We start from the raw sequence: 13,377 nt of genomic DNA, 5'->3' as shown, positions 1-13,377 counted from the left end.
AAATACTTCGGAATAGTGCAGAATTAAGTTTTTTGTCTGGTAACATTATTGTAAAATTCTTCAATTATTCCTTTCTTGGAACTAAAATGCCCCGCCGTAACTGATTCGAATGCGGCCCCCTTCTTTGTAAATTCAATAGTCCCAAGCCACGTGATCTCATGTAGCGCTGCACCGCGGTGCACCGGCCTACCGACTTACTTTTGATGCCGATGATAACTTGTATAAGTGTCTGTTGTTTGACAAAGGGATGGAGAAAAAAATGTTGTTGTGAATAGCAAAATTACAGGCAAACAGCTACACTGTTGCATGGCGTCGGATTAAGGTTTCGCTTAGAACAGAATACGCAGGGCACGGTGAAATCGGGAGCGATGTTGAAGACGCAATTTTCCCGCGATATCTCAATGGTTGGGAGAGTGACACACACGTAGGTATGGCGTTAAAAACAGGCTACAAGATGCACTAAATGATTAACGAAAATACCGAATGTCTAGTTGTGGATTCATCATTCAATCTTGCCTGTGCATAAAAGTGTCGGATTAAGGTTCACTGCCGTTACAGAAAAATGGCATGCACTTGAGAAAGGTAGGAGTGGAACTGTCAACGGTCTACGATAAATTCACAATGGCAGCGGCTACATGTTACGTTGCATTCGGGCAAGCTGATTCCGCCTACATGAAAATCCAGGCACTAATATAGCTTATTTTACGCTTTTCATAGACTGCACCGATTACATACGCTATATGCTGTTGTATATGAACCATTTAGTCGTCTGGCTACGAATTATGTGATATCAAAACGGCCGATTACGCCCCAGGCTTGCAGGCATTCTTCCCAACAAGTTAACGTGCAAACGGTGCCTGTCCTTGGTGCTGACCGCCATCCGCACAATGTTAAACACATAGTGTGGTGAACACCACACGCGCACTCGCTTTTTGAGTGTCCATGAAATACAGGAACTTGTAAAAGTTTGATAAACCCTACGAAAAAAAATAGGTATTCTTTTGAGGGGATTAGAGGTCTTATTGTTAAAAAAACTGCGGGTGGAAAAGTGGAGTGTACTATTCCAAGTTATATTTAACATCACTAAGAAACGAGAAGATGCCGAACCTTTGTATTAGTGTAGTTTTGGAGCTACTTGTACTACAAGCATGTATATTACCTTTTCATCTGTTCACCTGTACTTAGCCCGATAGGGCATGAATGTACAATAAAGGTTATTATAAAGAAAAACGGAAGCGCAGAGAGATTTTAATTAGTGATGTTGTTTATTTCTAATTGAACTGAAGGGCACACATTGTCAACATTTACATCAAAGTTCATTGTCATTGTCATATCGATAGTCATAAAGACATTAAAATCAAAATACTTTTGCTCACACTACTTAAAATCATGACATACGGCATGTCGGTGTGCTTTGTGAAAAATGTTTGTACAATCACGTACAGTTACTCATTCCTTTACACCTCTTTGACAATGACAAGACAGCCCTCTTTACGAGAGCTTCCTGGAGCTTGTACAGCCTTTGTGGCGACCCTTTATCCTGAATGTGCTTATCGTATATTGTCATAGCTTCTGACTTGGCTGTTTCTATGGTCTCACTGAGAAACTGGTTCGCCAGGGGGATCTGTCTGACGATGTCTTCCCAGTTCCCCACTTGTAACGTCCGTCGTACAAGGTCTGCAGTTTCTGAAAGGCACAAGAAGTTTGTTTCAAATTAGTCAGAAGTCTTTTCTCTACTATGATGATCACAATATCTGGACATTTTTGACGCCTTACCATTTCTCATGTTTTCCTTTAAAAATCAATTTAAAAATATGAATATTCTTTGGAAATACAAAAAAAGTAAAAAATATTATAGGATTGAAGGCATTAGAGATATGGCAGGGAAAGGCCAATGAGGATGGCGGGGGGAAAGCGTCGGTGATTTAAAAAACCAAGGAGGTTCTACAAATTTCAGAAAATTGCCGTAAGTCTGATTGGGTGTAGCCTCCTTCGCAGACTTGTTGGGTGGCGGCATTATTGTATCGGTGAGCGACGCGAGTTATGAAGCGGAGGGACGATTTTGCCGCCAAGGAGTTTTGGCCATGGAGAGAAGGTTTCCCGCTCAGTCTATCCCCGGCAAAATTCCCTCGGCGGCAAAATCGTCCCTCCGTGGTATAACTCGCGTCGCTCACCGAAAAAATAATGCCGCCACCCAACAAGTCTGCGAAGGAGGCTAGATTGGGTGTGGATTACTGAAACTATCAACCCCTGGACTCCAATAGACCGCACCGCACGGGAATCAAGAGAGAAAATGTTTTAAAAATGTATGTTGACGCTTTCCTATTATAGAGGCCACGCAGAAGGGTAAATATTCATTCACAATGGGGAAATGTGAGTTATCAATTGTCACAAATCATTAAACACGTCACGGTGCAGAATAGGGGACTCCCCTACAGGTGTGACCCCGTGACGTCATGGCAAATTTTGAAGCAGGCCACGACAGCACCAACCGACAAGGATCTAGGACAGACTTCAGTATAGTAACAAGGCGGCTTAAATGTGTACGACACATGCATGGCTATCCCAAAAATGCCATCAGTTTGCGATCTTAAGCTTGCGAAGACTGTATAACGAAAATGACTGCGCCACAAATAACGGATTGAATACATACGTTTTGCGAAGTTCTGACGGCCTGCGCGTCTAACTTCCTTCACGTAGGCTCGGTATTCCTCCGGTGTCTCATGTTGGGAATGGGTTGGATCAGAGTCTGTCAGACGTTTGGTGTCGGTTGTTGTCCCAGGTTCTATATCCTACAACGGGAATATTAGTCTCATGTTAGTCTTGATTCCTATTATGAACTGACGTCATGACCTACACAATCACTTGTGGCAAAATGCCCAACTGACTTGCAAAAATGAGACATGAAAGCATGTGTTCACAGAAAAAAACAAAAGAATTATAAAATTTCTTGCCTTGTCGATGCGTCTTTCCCGCTGTGTTGGTTGGTCACCACAGAGAACAGACGTCTCTCCGGCCAAAACGGTTCGGCGTAGTTTGCAAGCGCCCGACGCATTCTGTACAACGGGCACACAATAAGTCTGTATGGGTTGTTTTCTACAGATAACTTCCGAACTTGCTTTTCCTCCTCGGAGGTGGCTTTCGTGATCTCTACTACTGTCGCCGAAATCAATGTCTGAAAGCTCGACGTTCTCGCCCGTCGCCTGTTGTGGCCAGCTGTGACATAGAGTTTGTCGTGCGCACTTTGTCCTATGATCCTTTCTGTGTGCTCGGCTTGGCACCCTAGGCCTGTGTCCGGCAGGCAAACGCCAACAGTCGGCGTGGCGCGGCGGCGGTGTGCCTTCTTCCGCCCAGTGCCAGACCCGCACGTCCTCTGTAGAATCGTCCGTGGGGTTAACGGTGTCACTTTCATCGGAATCTGCCCCACACCTTGTCAAGTGGACACAAATAACACAACGTAAGAATCAGGAAAAACACTATAACACAGTCATAAATAGGCAATGTTTAATTTACCGACACCCTACTGCCGATTGACACTAGCCTGGCAGCCAGACCATCGTAGGCTTGCCGGTATATCTACGGTGCTGAGAGTACTCCCCGCCCGCCTAGGTCCATTAGCACACGCCGGTGGTTTTAACGGGGTAACAATTCAATTAGTTCACCTACGAAGGTGGAAGACAGGGCGACTTATATGATACGAAAATCTAGAAAAGCCAGCTGGAAATATCTAGCTCGTCAGGAGAGGCCTAGAGTTAGGACTGGGGCCCGTAAAACACTCTTAGCTTGCCTATGGGTGACGCTAGTACTGTTATGTATTAAAAGGAAGGAGCACTAATAATATATAGAAGCAATGATATTGTCTACTTTGGTCTGTAACACTCCTCTTCCTTTGCTACTCACGGAACTGATAAACGCTATAGATATATGGCAATAAGTATGATGAAGATTTAAATAAATGTAACTCTCTTGTCTCTAGCTTTGAGACGCCAACGTTAATATACCTGCACTATCTGCACTGGTACTACCTATTTACAAAATGACATACCTGTGCTGGTTGTCGCACCCAGTCATGATAAACTGTGGTCCTGTGGCTGGATGTTCTTCTTCTTCTTCCTCCCTTATATACTGAAACATCTGGATAAAAATAGAAATGAGCTTCGGTGGCAGCCCCAAAAGGGGAAGTGTTTTGTGTTTAAAATGAAACCTGACCAATCTGAGTTTCTATGGGCGGAGCGAAAAGAGGAACTGTACAGAAACTAAAAACAACTGGAAAGTACCACAAAGAGGAAGAGACAAAGGCCACAGCGCTACAGTTTCGGAGGCGGAGCGAAAAAGGGAACTGAGCTCATGGGTCGAGTGGTTGATCCGAAGTGCACCTATGACTCATCATGACGTCATGGGGAAACACCTGTAGGCCATCCCCCTGTCCCGCTTATTACAAGTTCTTGGTTAGTTATAGAATTTTTGAGAGGGAGAGAGAGCTTGGTATACAGTTTAGATTATCAGGTTATCAGATTATTAAAGTGTGCGTGGTTGGCTGAGTTTTAAAAGTTACTTCAATCACTGAGCAACTTTCTGGGTTCGCGGGTAGTGAGGTAATAAGGTAAGGGTGATAATTACGTTTTTGCACACTATATATACTTGGTGACCAACGTCTTGACTGTTTATCCGTATCAGAGTTGTTGCTAACACTATTCAGGTGCTATCAGAATTATCTGTTTATTGATTTTTTTTCATGTTTTTGTTGTACTACTGCCATGACTGCTTACCATGCAGAATTTCATGAGTTATGCGTGGCTAGCGTTTGAATAACATTTATCAATGTGTTTATAAATGGAGGCACAGCCCTTGAACCCAGTCTGATATATACAGTTTACAGAAGATGAAGATAGTTATACAATGATAATTATACACAGCAAAGAATATATGGATCTTTTTGTTTTCAATTGCTGGATGTCTGAATCGCTATCTTACACGAACCTTGGAGTATCCGAAGAATATATCAACAACAACCGATAAATGTCACCCGTCACAAACCTTCACTTTTTCGGTTTATTTGGGACGTTTATTATTATCGCAATGGACTCATTGATAGGCGGCTTACAATTGTACATATACGCAAGACCGAAGCGTCGTGCAAAATGAAAAGTGTAGCAGATGAGGGGGTGAAACTAAGTACTATGCTCATGCTTGAGGATAAAAATGTGATTTGCTTACGAGGCCAATTAAAAAGAGGAACTATCAACTTTTTTCAGGATAGGAATAACCCTGAATGACCCCTACCAAAAAGAGGAACTTATCAAGAGTAGTGACTCATATCTTGGCAAGGTGGACAAAACGTAAAAAAAAGCACCTGTGGCACACATTACCAAAAAAAAGTGCATGGGGTTTTCCGCAATTTTCACTACATAGCCCGGCTATTTTCATATATCGCTTCGAGAGGTCACGCAGCTTTCGGGTATCTTCAGTTCTTGAGGCTTTGTCACATAGTCCATAATAACATCACAGTTTCTGATAGAGGGTGCCAAGGTAAGAGTCATTCTTTTGCTAAAATTGCTGCATATGACAAGGCTCTACATTCATATCGTCGGTTCCCTTTTTACATGAAATGCATATGATGCCCTCTATGGATATTTTTTAACGCAAAAGTCAAAACGCAAATGGTGACTTACATGTAGATCATACTCTATGATATACAATTGTAACTACGTGTTAGCCTTCGATATTAGCTGCAAGAAACATGACCTTAAAATACATATATCAGCAAAAGAACTTACGACAAACTACATGTTGGCCATTTGTTTCTAAATGAGAACACATATGGCATGAGAGCACGCGATACGACGTCGCGCTTTTGAACGGCAAAAACAAGTGCCTTCCCAAGCACTCCACCTCTAAAATTTATTATAAATTCTTAAGCTACATATATCCTCTGATTCCTTTTACGTCACATTGAATAATTTCTATTTACTTTACTTTTATTGTAGATGTACCGGATCCATCATTTGGCTTTCTTGAATTTGCCAGATTTATAAACGTTCTGTTGTTCTATTGTTGAAAAGTCGACGCATACATGTATGCAAGTGAGCTAGGGTTTCGTGCCAATGACCTTTAGCACCTAGCCTGGTTACCATTCTCCACAGGCTTGCTAAAGTTTTTTTACTGGCCCTAGTCCTGCTAGCTATGAGCTACGGGTCTGAGTGAGTGAGTGAGTGAGTGAGTGAGTGAGTGAGTGAGTGAGTGAGTGAGTGAGTGAGTGAGTGAGTGAGCGAGCGAGCACAGGCCTCTTCTGACATGCCAGATCTTTCTAATTATTGCCGTCATTCGTAGGTGAACTAATTGAAACCGACCCCGTAAAATCCCCCGGCTTGCGTTAATTGACCTGGGCGGGCGGGCAGTACTCTCAACACCTTAGAGATACCTGACGGCCTACGATTGTCTGACTATCAGGCTAATGAGCTTCCGCGCGTTTGGTCGGGGTTTTCCGACAACAAAATTAGAAATGGATTACGCATACCTCACTTTTGACTGAAAAAACATTACGTCCAAACTTGCCCACAGAACAATGGGCCATAGAAACTCGTGTGTTTGTCACAGTTTCCTGCAGTTCCTCTTTTGGCCTACACCTGTCGAAACTTATTCTATTGTTTAAAATGTGTTCCTCTTTTTTTCTGTCAATCATTCTAAACGCCCGCCCTTACGTTCAGTCTAAAAATACTTGAAGGGGGATTCTTAGGATGACGAATGCTTGTCATTATAAGAGAGAAACGAATTCATTCGTGCTTGCGGATTTCAGGTGGGCTGTAGGTGTTCGGGTTGTTTTCCATACTAAAGGACAGGGCTGCATTTTAATGAGAAACATTGTAAAACTGACTTGAAGCCTTTTTGTAATACTTACAGGGTGCTTATTGAACCTTCGTCAGGTCTTATACTGGAAAGACAGTTAACTTTCAGAATGCCATGCAATTCTTTCAGTGTAGCTACATCGTAGTTGCTGAATGCTTCCATTGTGATTTTTCAAGTTAAATGGTAAACATAGGGTGCTTTTTAAATTCTTTAATTTTAAAACCTATTTTTCAAATCTCATGAGGAATTGATTTGGAGTCCTTCATTTTGAATTTATCAGTAATGTTATTTCAGAGAGTTATGTTTTTCTTTTTACTCAATTTTAAACATCATGAGAAGACAATCCTAACTAATCATGTACTTTTTCAATTCATTACCTCCCCACCATACAGGACTGAGGCACGTTTCGTCACCACAGAGTAGCTTGGCAAGGTTCTCATCCTGTCTCAGGAACACCTCAGGACAATTGAGCTCTTTATACACAGAGTGGGGTACCTGGCTCAAGTGTGGTTGGGATATAGAAAGCAGAGTCCATCACAGTACTAAGTTACAAGAACTTATCTCGGAGGACTCTCTTTCTTAGCACTGATACCATCACAACAGGATAGAGAAAGGGAGAAGGCACCCACCATCCAGGCTCCCAGAACCTTTGGTTAGCCCCTTTGGGGTCCACAGTCTGCCCTCTATCTCAACCCGGTGTTAACCAAGAAAACGGACACGTACAGGACACATTGACAGTGTAGTCCTCCTTCCGTCATCTCCAAGCTGATCTTTCGGTGGCTCAAGACAGTATCAAATTGGGAAGACAGTATCCAACTGGCAAGACAGTGTCCAATTGGCAAGACAGTATCAAATTTGGAAGACAGTAACCAACTGGCAAGACAGTGTCAAATTGGCAAGACAGTATCAAATTGGCAAGACAGCATTCAATACGCCAAACACCAAAAAAAAAAAATTAAAAGAAGTGTAGCCCTCCTTCCTTACATCAAGGGAGTATTTGAAGAGGATGACATGTTCGGATCACAGCATCCCCTGAATTCTCCATCTCCCAGTACTAGTACCCAGCTATCACTGACAGTCATCCAACCGTTAAACGTTCTTCACTAAGTAGTGTCTACTGCCAGGCAACAATCCATGGCTCCCAAGCATCCCGACATGGCAGATGAGCAGGATAGGCTTAGCACCTTTTTCCGGTGGCCATCGTATGCTCCAGTTAGCCCACCAGTGCTTGCCAAAGCAGGGTTTTTCTACACATGTGAGTATAATTGTATTATACTGTTATACATGAGAATTTTTTTGCTTCTGTTGATAGGCAAGAAATTTCTCACCAGTGAACTTAACATGATTCAACTTGGAAGAATATTCTAAGAGAAGAAAATTGTGACTGAATCTATTATATGTCACTCATTGTTAAATACATGTAATGTTACAATAATGTTATTGCAGGTGTCAGTGACCGAGTCCGATGTTTCTGGTGTGACGGTGGACTGAAAGACTGGGAACCGGGTGATGTCCCATGGGAGGAACATGCCACGTGGTACCCAGACTGTGAGTTCTTGCGTCAGCGGAAAGGGGATGCCTTTGTACGAGCGGTACAGGCCTCTACTCCCTACTACCTACGAGGACAGCAACATGTACAGGTATGGATGCAATTTGCTAAAAATCTAGGAGAAAAAACAAACACTCATGAAGAAGTTTATATCCATACAATTGTTTGAAAATGGTGTTGATACTAATAATATGGTAAGCAGGAGCTTTGGTCTAGTGCAGACTTTTTCCCAGTTTTTATTTGATTGTAATACATTGCATTTTCTGAGGTAAATAGATAACAGGTAAAAACTGGAGACCCCAAGACACTTACAACACCTTTTTTTTGGTAATGCTGACAGAATTCTGACTGTTGTACAAATCTAACATGACAAATTTGTCGTTTGTTTCACAGCATGTCCTTGATTCAGTGCTTGACTCCAGGTGGTACCTGTTCAGAAGTGCCCTGGGACAGCTGCAGCTGTATGACAGTCACCTGCGGATCAGCCTGCCCCTCAGCAGTGGGAAACACCGAGACAGGTTCCAGGTGCTTCTTCTCGTGAATGGCCAGGCTATGGTGGTGGATGTCGCCTCAGTGGAGTTTCCAAAGAATCCACCATCTACAGAAACAAGAAGGTAAGTTCACAATTTGTCAAGAAAAAAGTGAAAAATGTGAAATGACTTTTGAAACTATGATGGAAAGTATGGACCAGGTGAATTTCTACGTTTTACATATTGTCTACAACATGAATATCCTACATGTACATCTGAGTTCAAAAACATATCAGAAATTCGAAATTTCTAAATATATACATGTTTTCAATTTCAAATCTTAAATGATATTAGAGATGTCTTTGTGGATGCTTTATATGATTTTGTGTGGTGCTAAATTTGTTTATGACTGATACAGAAGACTTAGTACCGGTATGCATTTTGAATATCCAGACAGGTTTCTCTTCTGTTGGAAGATGAGACAGCTGTGATGGAGAAACTACAGGAAGTTCTGTTCACCAACAGCTCAGGGTTTCCAGACTTGCCATGTGGGATCAGGCCCGGACAAATCTGGTGAGTATTAAAATCTAATTCTGATGCAAAAGTCTGTTAAGATTTTATCCTGAAAAATAACTAATACATGAATAATAGCTGCAATGCTACATTCAAGTCTATTTTTAGAACCTAGAAAACAGAACAACACTGATTAGTCATAAATTAATTTGCCTGTACAGCCTACACAGACTGGACAGACAGAAGAAGGTTGTTGTGAGTTCTGCTGCCCATGCCAACTCACAGCGTGGCACGGTCTTGGTGGCACCAATCAACGAGCTGGGGACTGCAGACATCAACCAAATCACCTCAGCAAAGAAGGTAACTACATTGTATCTAAGACAAACAAACAAACAAACACACACATACATGTACATGTAGACCTACATACATGTACACATGAACACAGCCACACAGACTCACACAAGCACACACTCACACACACACTCTCTCACATATGCACACATACATCCACATACTGTCTCTCACGGGGGTGCACACACACACACACACACACACTAACACACACTTACATCCACCACAAGGAAATGTCTACTTCATTAATATTGACTGTAAGGGAATGAAAACACCATGAAGTAACATTGTAACAACAATTACAATACTGGTAACAGTTAGATTTGAATTGAATAGAATTGAGAGTATTTAGAGTATGACGCTGACCTTTTATCCACCCTCAGGATGATCTCCTCCCCACCAGTGATGACCAGTACTATGACATCGCCAGGCTGTTGGACGATCTGGACAAGAGGTTCTTCTCTGCTCTGGGACCAGACCCTCGACAGGTAAGGGAGATATAACAAACTTGTATGGAAAGGAAATACAAGTTAGGAACTTAGAATTTTATTAACTTCTTTGTACAATGTATATTATAATATTTTAATATCATTCTGCAAAAATGATAATGCAAAGTTGTTTGAAAATGTAGTAGAACGTTTTTGTCAAATGTCAAATGTTTTCATTATTTTTGAAAATACACGTAATTGTATCTTGTTCATACATGTACCAACATGACAAAACGATAGCAACATGTGCACCAGTGTTCATATACATGCACTTGTATCCTCATACACAGATCTGCATGGATCTGGCGAACATGTCTCTACCAAACCCCACAAGGACAGGCAGTAGAAAGCTGCCACTGGGTAAGTGTTCCCACATAGAGCATCCTAGCAGAAAATGATTACTAATAATCAATGATCTATATAGCCTATGTGCCATTCTTTGTAGTCACCAGGTAACCCTAGCTCTCTCTCTTTTTGCTTGCACAAGCAAAAAGATGGAGCTACATGCAGTGGTAGCTACAGAGGATGGCACCCAGGCTAAATGATCATTACCTGATTTTCTGGCTATCTAATCATGTAAAGTTGTGAAAACACTTAAAAATCTATCAAGAAAAGTGATAATGGTAAATGTGCTCTTGCAACATACAATGTAATGCACAATGTCAAAATTTGATAAGTATAGTATTATCCATTGCGGTAACTTTTATATATATATAATAATAGCAATATTTGACTCTCAAAAAGGAATGGCACTCCTACTACATGTACCTGTAGTAGCCTCTAATCAATTAAACACATTTATCCCTAGGTTGGCTTTCAGAACAAACCTTGCAGAGAGAAGTTTTCAGTGAAGTCATCTCAGCACGGGCTCATCTGGAGTACGGCCCGGGTCACATTCCCAAGTCAACCACCTTCCTCCACACTGTGGACCAACGTGGCCTGAGACAAGAGTCCAGGAGACTCCAAACCTTCATGGACTGGCCTCGGTCCACCCCTGTCAAGCCAGAACACCTGGCAGCAGCTGGATTCTTCTACATCGGGAAAGGAGACAACGTGCAGTGCTGCACCTGTGGGAATGTGCTCAATCACTGGAGGGAGGGGGATGACCCAGTGCTAGAACACTTCTACCGCTTCCCAGACTGTGAGTTTGCAATCGGTTATGACGTTGGGAACGTCCCAATATCATCATCGCTGGAACCCCGACAGGAGACTGTTTCTTCTTTAGAGAAGGAACTTGACAGACTGAGGGAAGAGAGAATGTGTAAAATCTGCATGGAGGAGGATGCTGTGATTGTGTTCCTGCCATGTGGACATCTTGCAGTCTGTCAGACATGCTCTGCCACCCTTCACAATTGCCCTATCTGTAGGAAGCAGATTGATAGAACCGTCAGAGCATTCATGTCTTGATTCTAAAGCAAGCATCTGTTATTTCCAACACAAAAATAGAAATCACAAGGAACTATGAGAAACCACAAGGAATCAGGAGACATCACACTTCTTCTTTCATTGAGTATCTCAGTATCTGGATGTCTACCCTCCATCAACACATCCTGGGTACTTCTTTGTGATGTCTTGAGGTTCCTTGTTATTTCGTATGGTTCCTCTGGTTCCTTGTGGTTTTTAACTAAGGTCACACTGACTTAATTTTGTGGATGACATCCTCTGAAGACCCCGAAACTAGTGTGTGTGGGCAAATCAAACAATTCTAGCCCAAACAAAATGCTGTTAAACCACAGGAATACAAATTTTAAGGTTACCTTATTGAGAATTTAATGCATGTGCAGAGATGTCTTCCATAAAACAAAATCAGTGTTGCCTTATTAATTCTAACCACATGAAAGCACAAGGAACCATGAGAAACCACAAAACATATTATGATACTTATTATAAGCTTCTTCTTTTTCTTAGTCATGATGCCTCATGGTTCCTTGTGGATACTCCTGGAATTGAACAGTAAGAAGATGATACAAAGTCCCTCCGGTTATAGTGGGACCTGACTATAGTGATTGGGCTGAAACCTGCAGCAGTATACACTGTGAGATTCGGAAAAGAGAACAACAATGAGAAGTCCACCAGTCGTTTGACTTTTATCTTGTGCCCTATCGGGATCATTAAATTGTTTTAAAAAGTATCACGTCTTGGTGTTGTTATTCTGTTGTGACATGAGACAGGATGCTGAAAAGACCAAGGTTTTCATGCCTGGTGGTCAAACGTCCTCTATATTTTCAGGCAGTTAAAAAAACTTCTAACACCGAACACCTCTGACAGTATTTTATTCTAGCATATAAAGTAACTCCAAAGTTAGAATCGGGTTGTAAATCTGAGTTTCAAATTAGCAGATGCGTAATATACTATGTACATGTATAAAGCTGTCCTCATACTGTAAGCTAATCAGGATGCCTTGCTAATGAAATTCAGGCCAATTGATGTAAAGCAACTTCAAGTATCACCGCCATGATAATTTGGCAAATAACATCCATATCAGCAAACTACTGTACCCCATCTCCAAAATTTAAGAAAGTACACATACAAGCTTCAATCTGCATTCCTTATACCAAGGAGGTTTAACTTGCTAATATTATTATGATGACAGAAAAATTAGACAGAAAACTGTACATGGACCTTTATTCTCTGTTGCCACAATTATTCAAAGAATAGGCAGACACCATAGTTCTACTATTTCACAAAAATACTGGCGCATACAAATTCATACAAGCACCTAAGATTTAGCCACTATTGAAGCACTATATAGACTCTATAATTAAACTCAAATATAAGCCAGAAAGTCATATATTCTATCATATACTTTGTCAGTACCAAACATTATGCATAGAAGTTCATAAACGGCAAAATATATAATTCTATAAATTCTTCTTCCTTAAATCTAAAAAAAGTTTCAAGTAAAAAAGCAGAACACTCGACTAGTACACGACTAATTCACAAATTATTATACCTGACTATATAATTATCATACCATTCTATGGCTAGTACAATTAAGCAAGGTGCATAGGTTGAGTACTGGTATTTGCTGCAAGTTGTGAAATTATGGTAGTTTTCACAAATTTTGGCATAATTCTAAATCACCACAGTCCTTAAAATCTCTAATATGGCACTGGGATATTATCACTTTTTTTTCTTTCTGCTCTCACTTGAAATA

The 13,377-nt window shown here is 41.3% G+C and overlaps 2 protein-coding genes across 3 annotated transcripts; one reads left to right on the top strand and one right to left on the bottom strand.

Annotated features, from left to right (window-relative positions):
* Positions 1 to 1,265: 1,265 nt before the first annotated feature.
* LOC109479617 lies at positions 1,266 to 4,134 on the bottom strand. The gene is made up of 4 exons (XM_019781604.1): positions 4,046 to 4,134; positions 2,955 to 3,429; positions 2,654 to 2,792; positions 1,266 to 1,686 (listed from the first exon to the last, which is right to left on the bottom strand). Exons 1-4 carry the CDS (start codon positions 4,132 to 4,134, stop codon positions 1,436 to 1,438), a joined length of 954 nt encoding a protein of 317 aa, XP_019637163.1. The 3' UTR covers positions 1,266 to 1,435.
* Positions 4,135 to 5,331: 1,197 nt separating this feature from the next.
* Positions 5,332 to 13,347, top strand: LOC109479927. Of its 2 annotated transcripts, none has more exons than XM_019781996.1 (9): positions 5,332 to 5,529; positions 7,239 to 8,101; positions 8,293 to 8,486; positions 8,789 to 9,009; positions 9,319 to 9,438; positions 9,600 to 9,738; positions 10,116 to 10,220; positions 10,511 to 10,580; positions 11,029 to 13,347. In XM_019781996.1, exons 2-9 carry the CDS (start codon positions 7,981 to 7,983, stop codon positions 11,625 to 11,627), a joined length of 1,569 nt encoding a protein of 522 aa, XP_019637555.1. In that variant the 5' UTR covers positions 5,332 to 5,529; positions 7,239 to 7,980; the 3' UTR covers positions 11,628 to 13,347. The 2 variants fall into 2 exon arrangements, with proteins under 2 accessions (XP_019637555.1, XP_019637556.1); XM_019781997.1 differs by lacking the exon at positions 5,332 to 5,529 and adding an exon at positions 6,953 to 7,029.
* Positions 13,348 to 13,377: the final 30 nt, after the last annotated feature.

This window comes from Branchiostoma belcheri, unplaced genomic scaffold, assembly GCF_001625305.1.
Source record: "Branchiostoma belcheri isolate BF01 breed outbred unplaced genomic scaffold, Haploidv18h27 scaffold5, whole genome shotgun sequence".
NCBI classification, from domain to species: domain Eukaryota; kingdom Metazoa; phylum Chordata; class Leptocardii; order Amphioxiformes; family Branchiostomatidae; genus Branchiostoma; species Branchiostoma belcheri.
The sequence above is the reverse complement of the archived record's forward strand: the minus strand, read 5'-3'. Positions and strand labels throughout refer to the sequence as shown.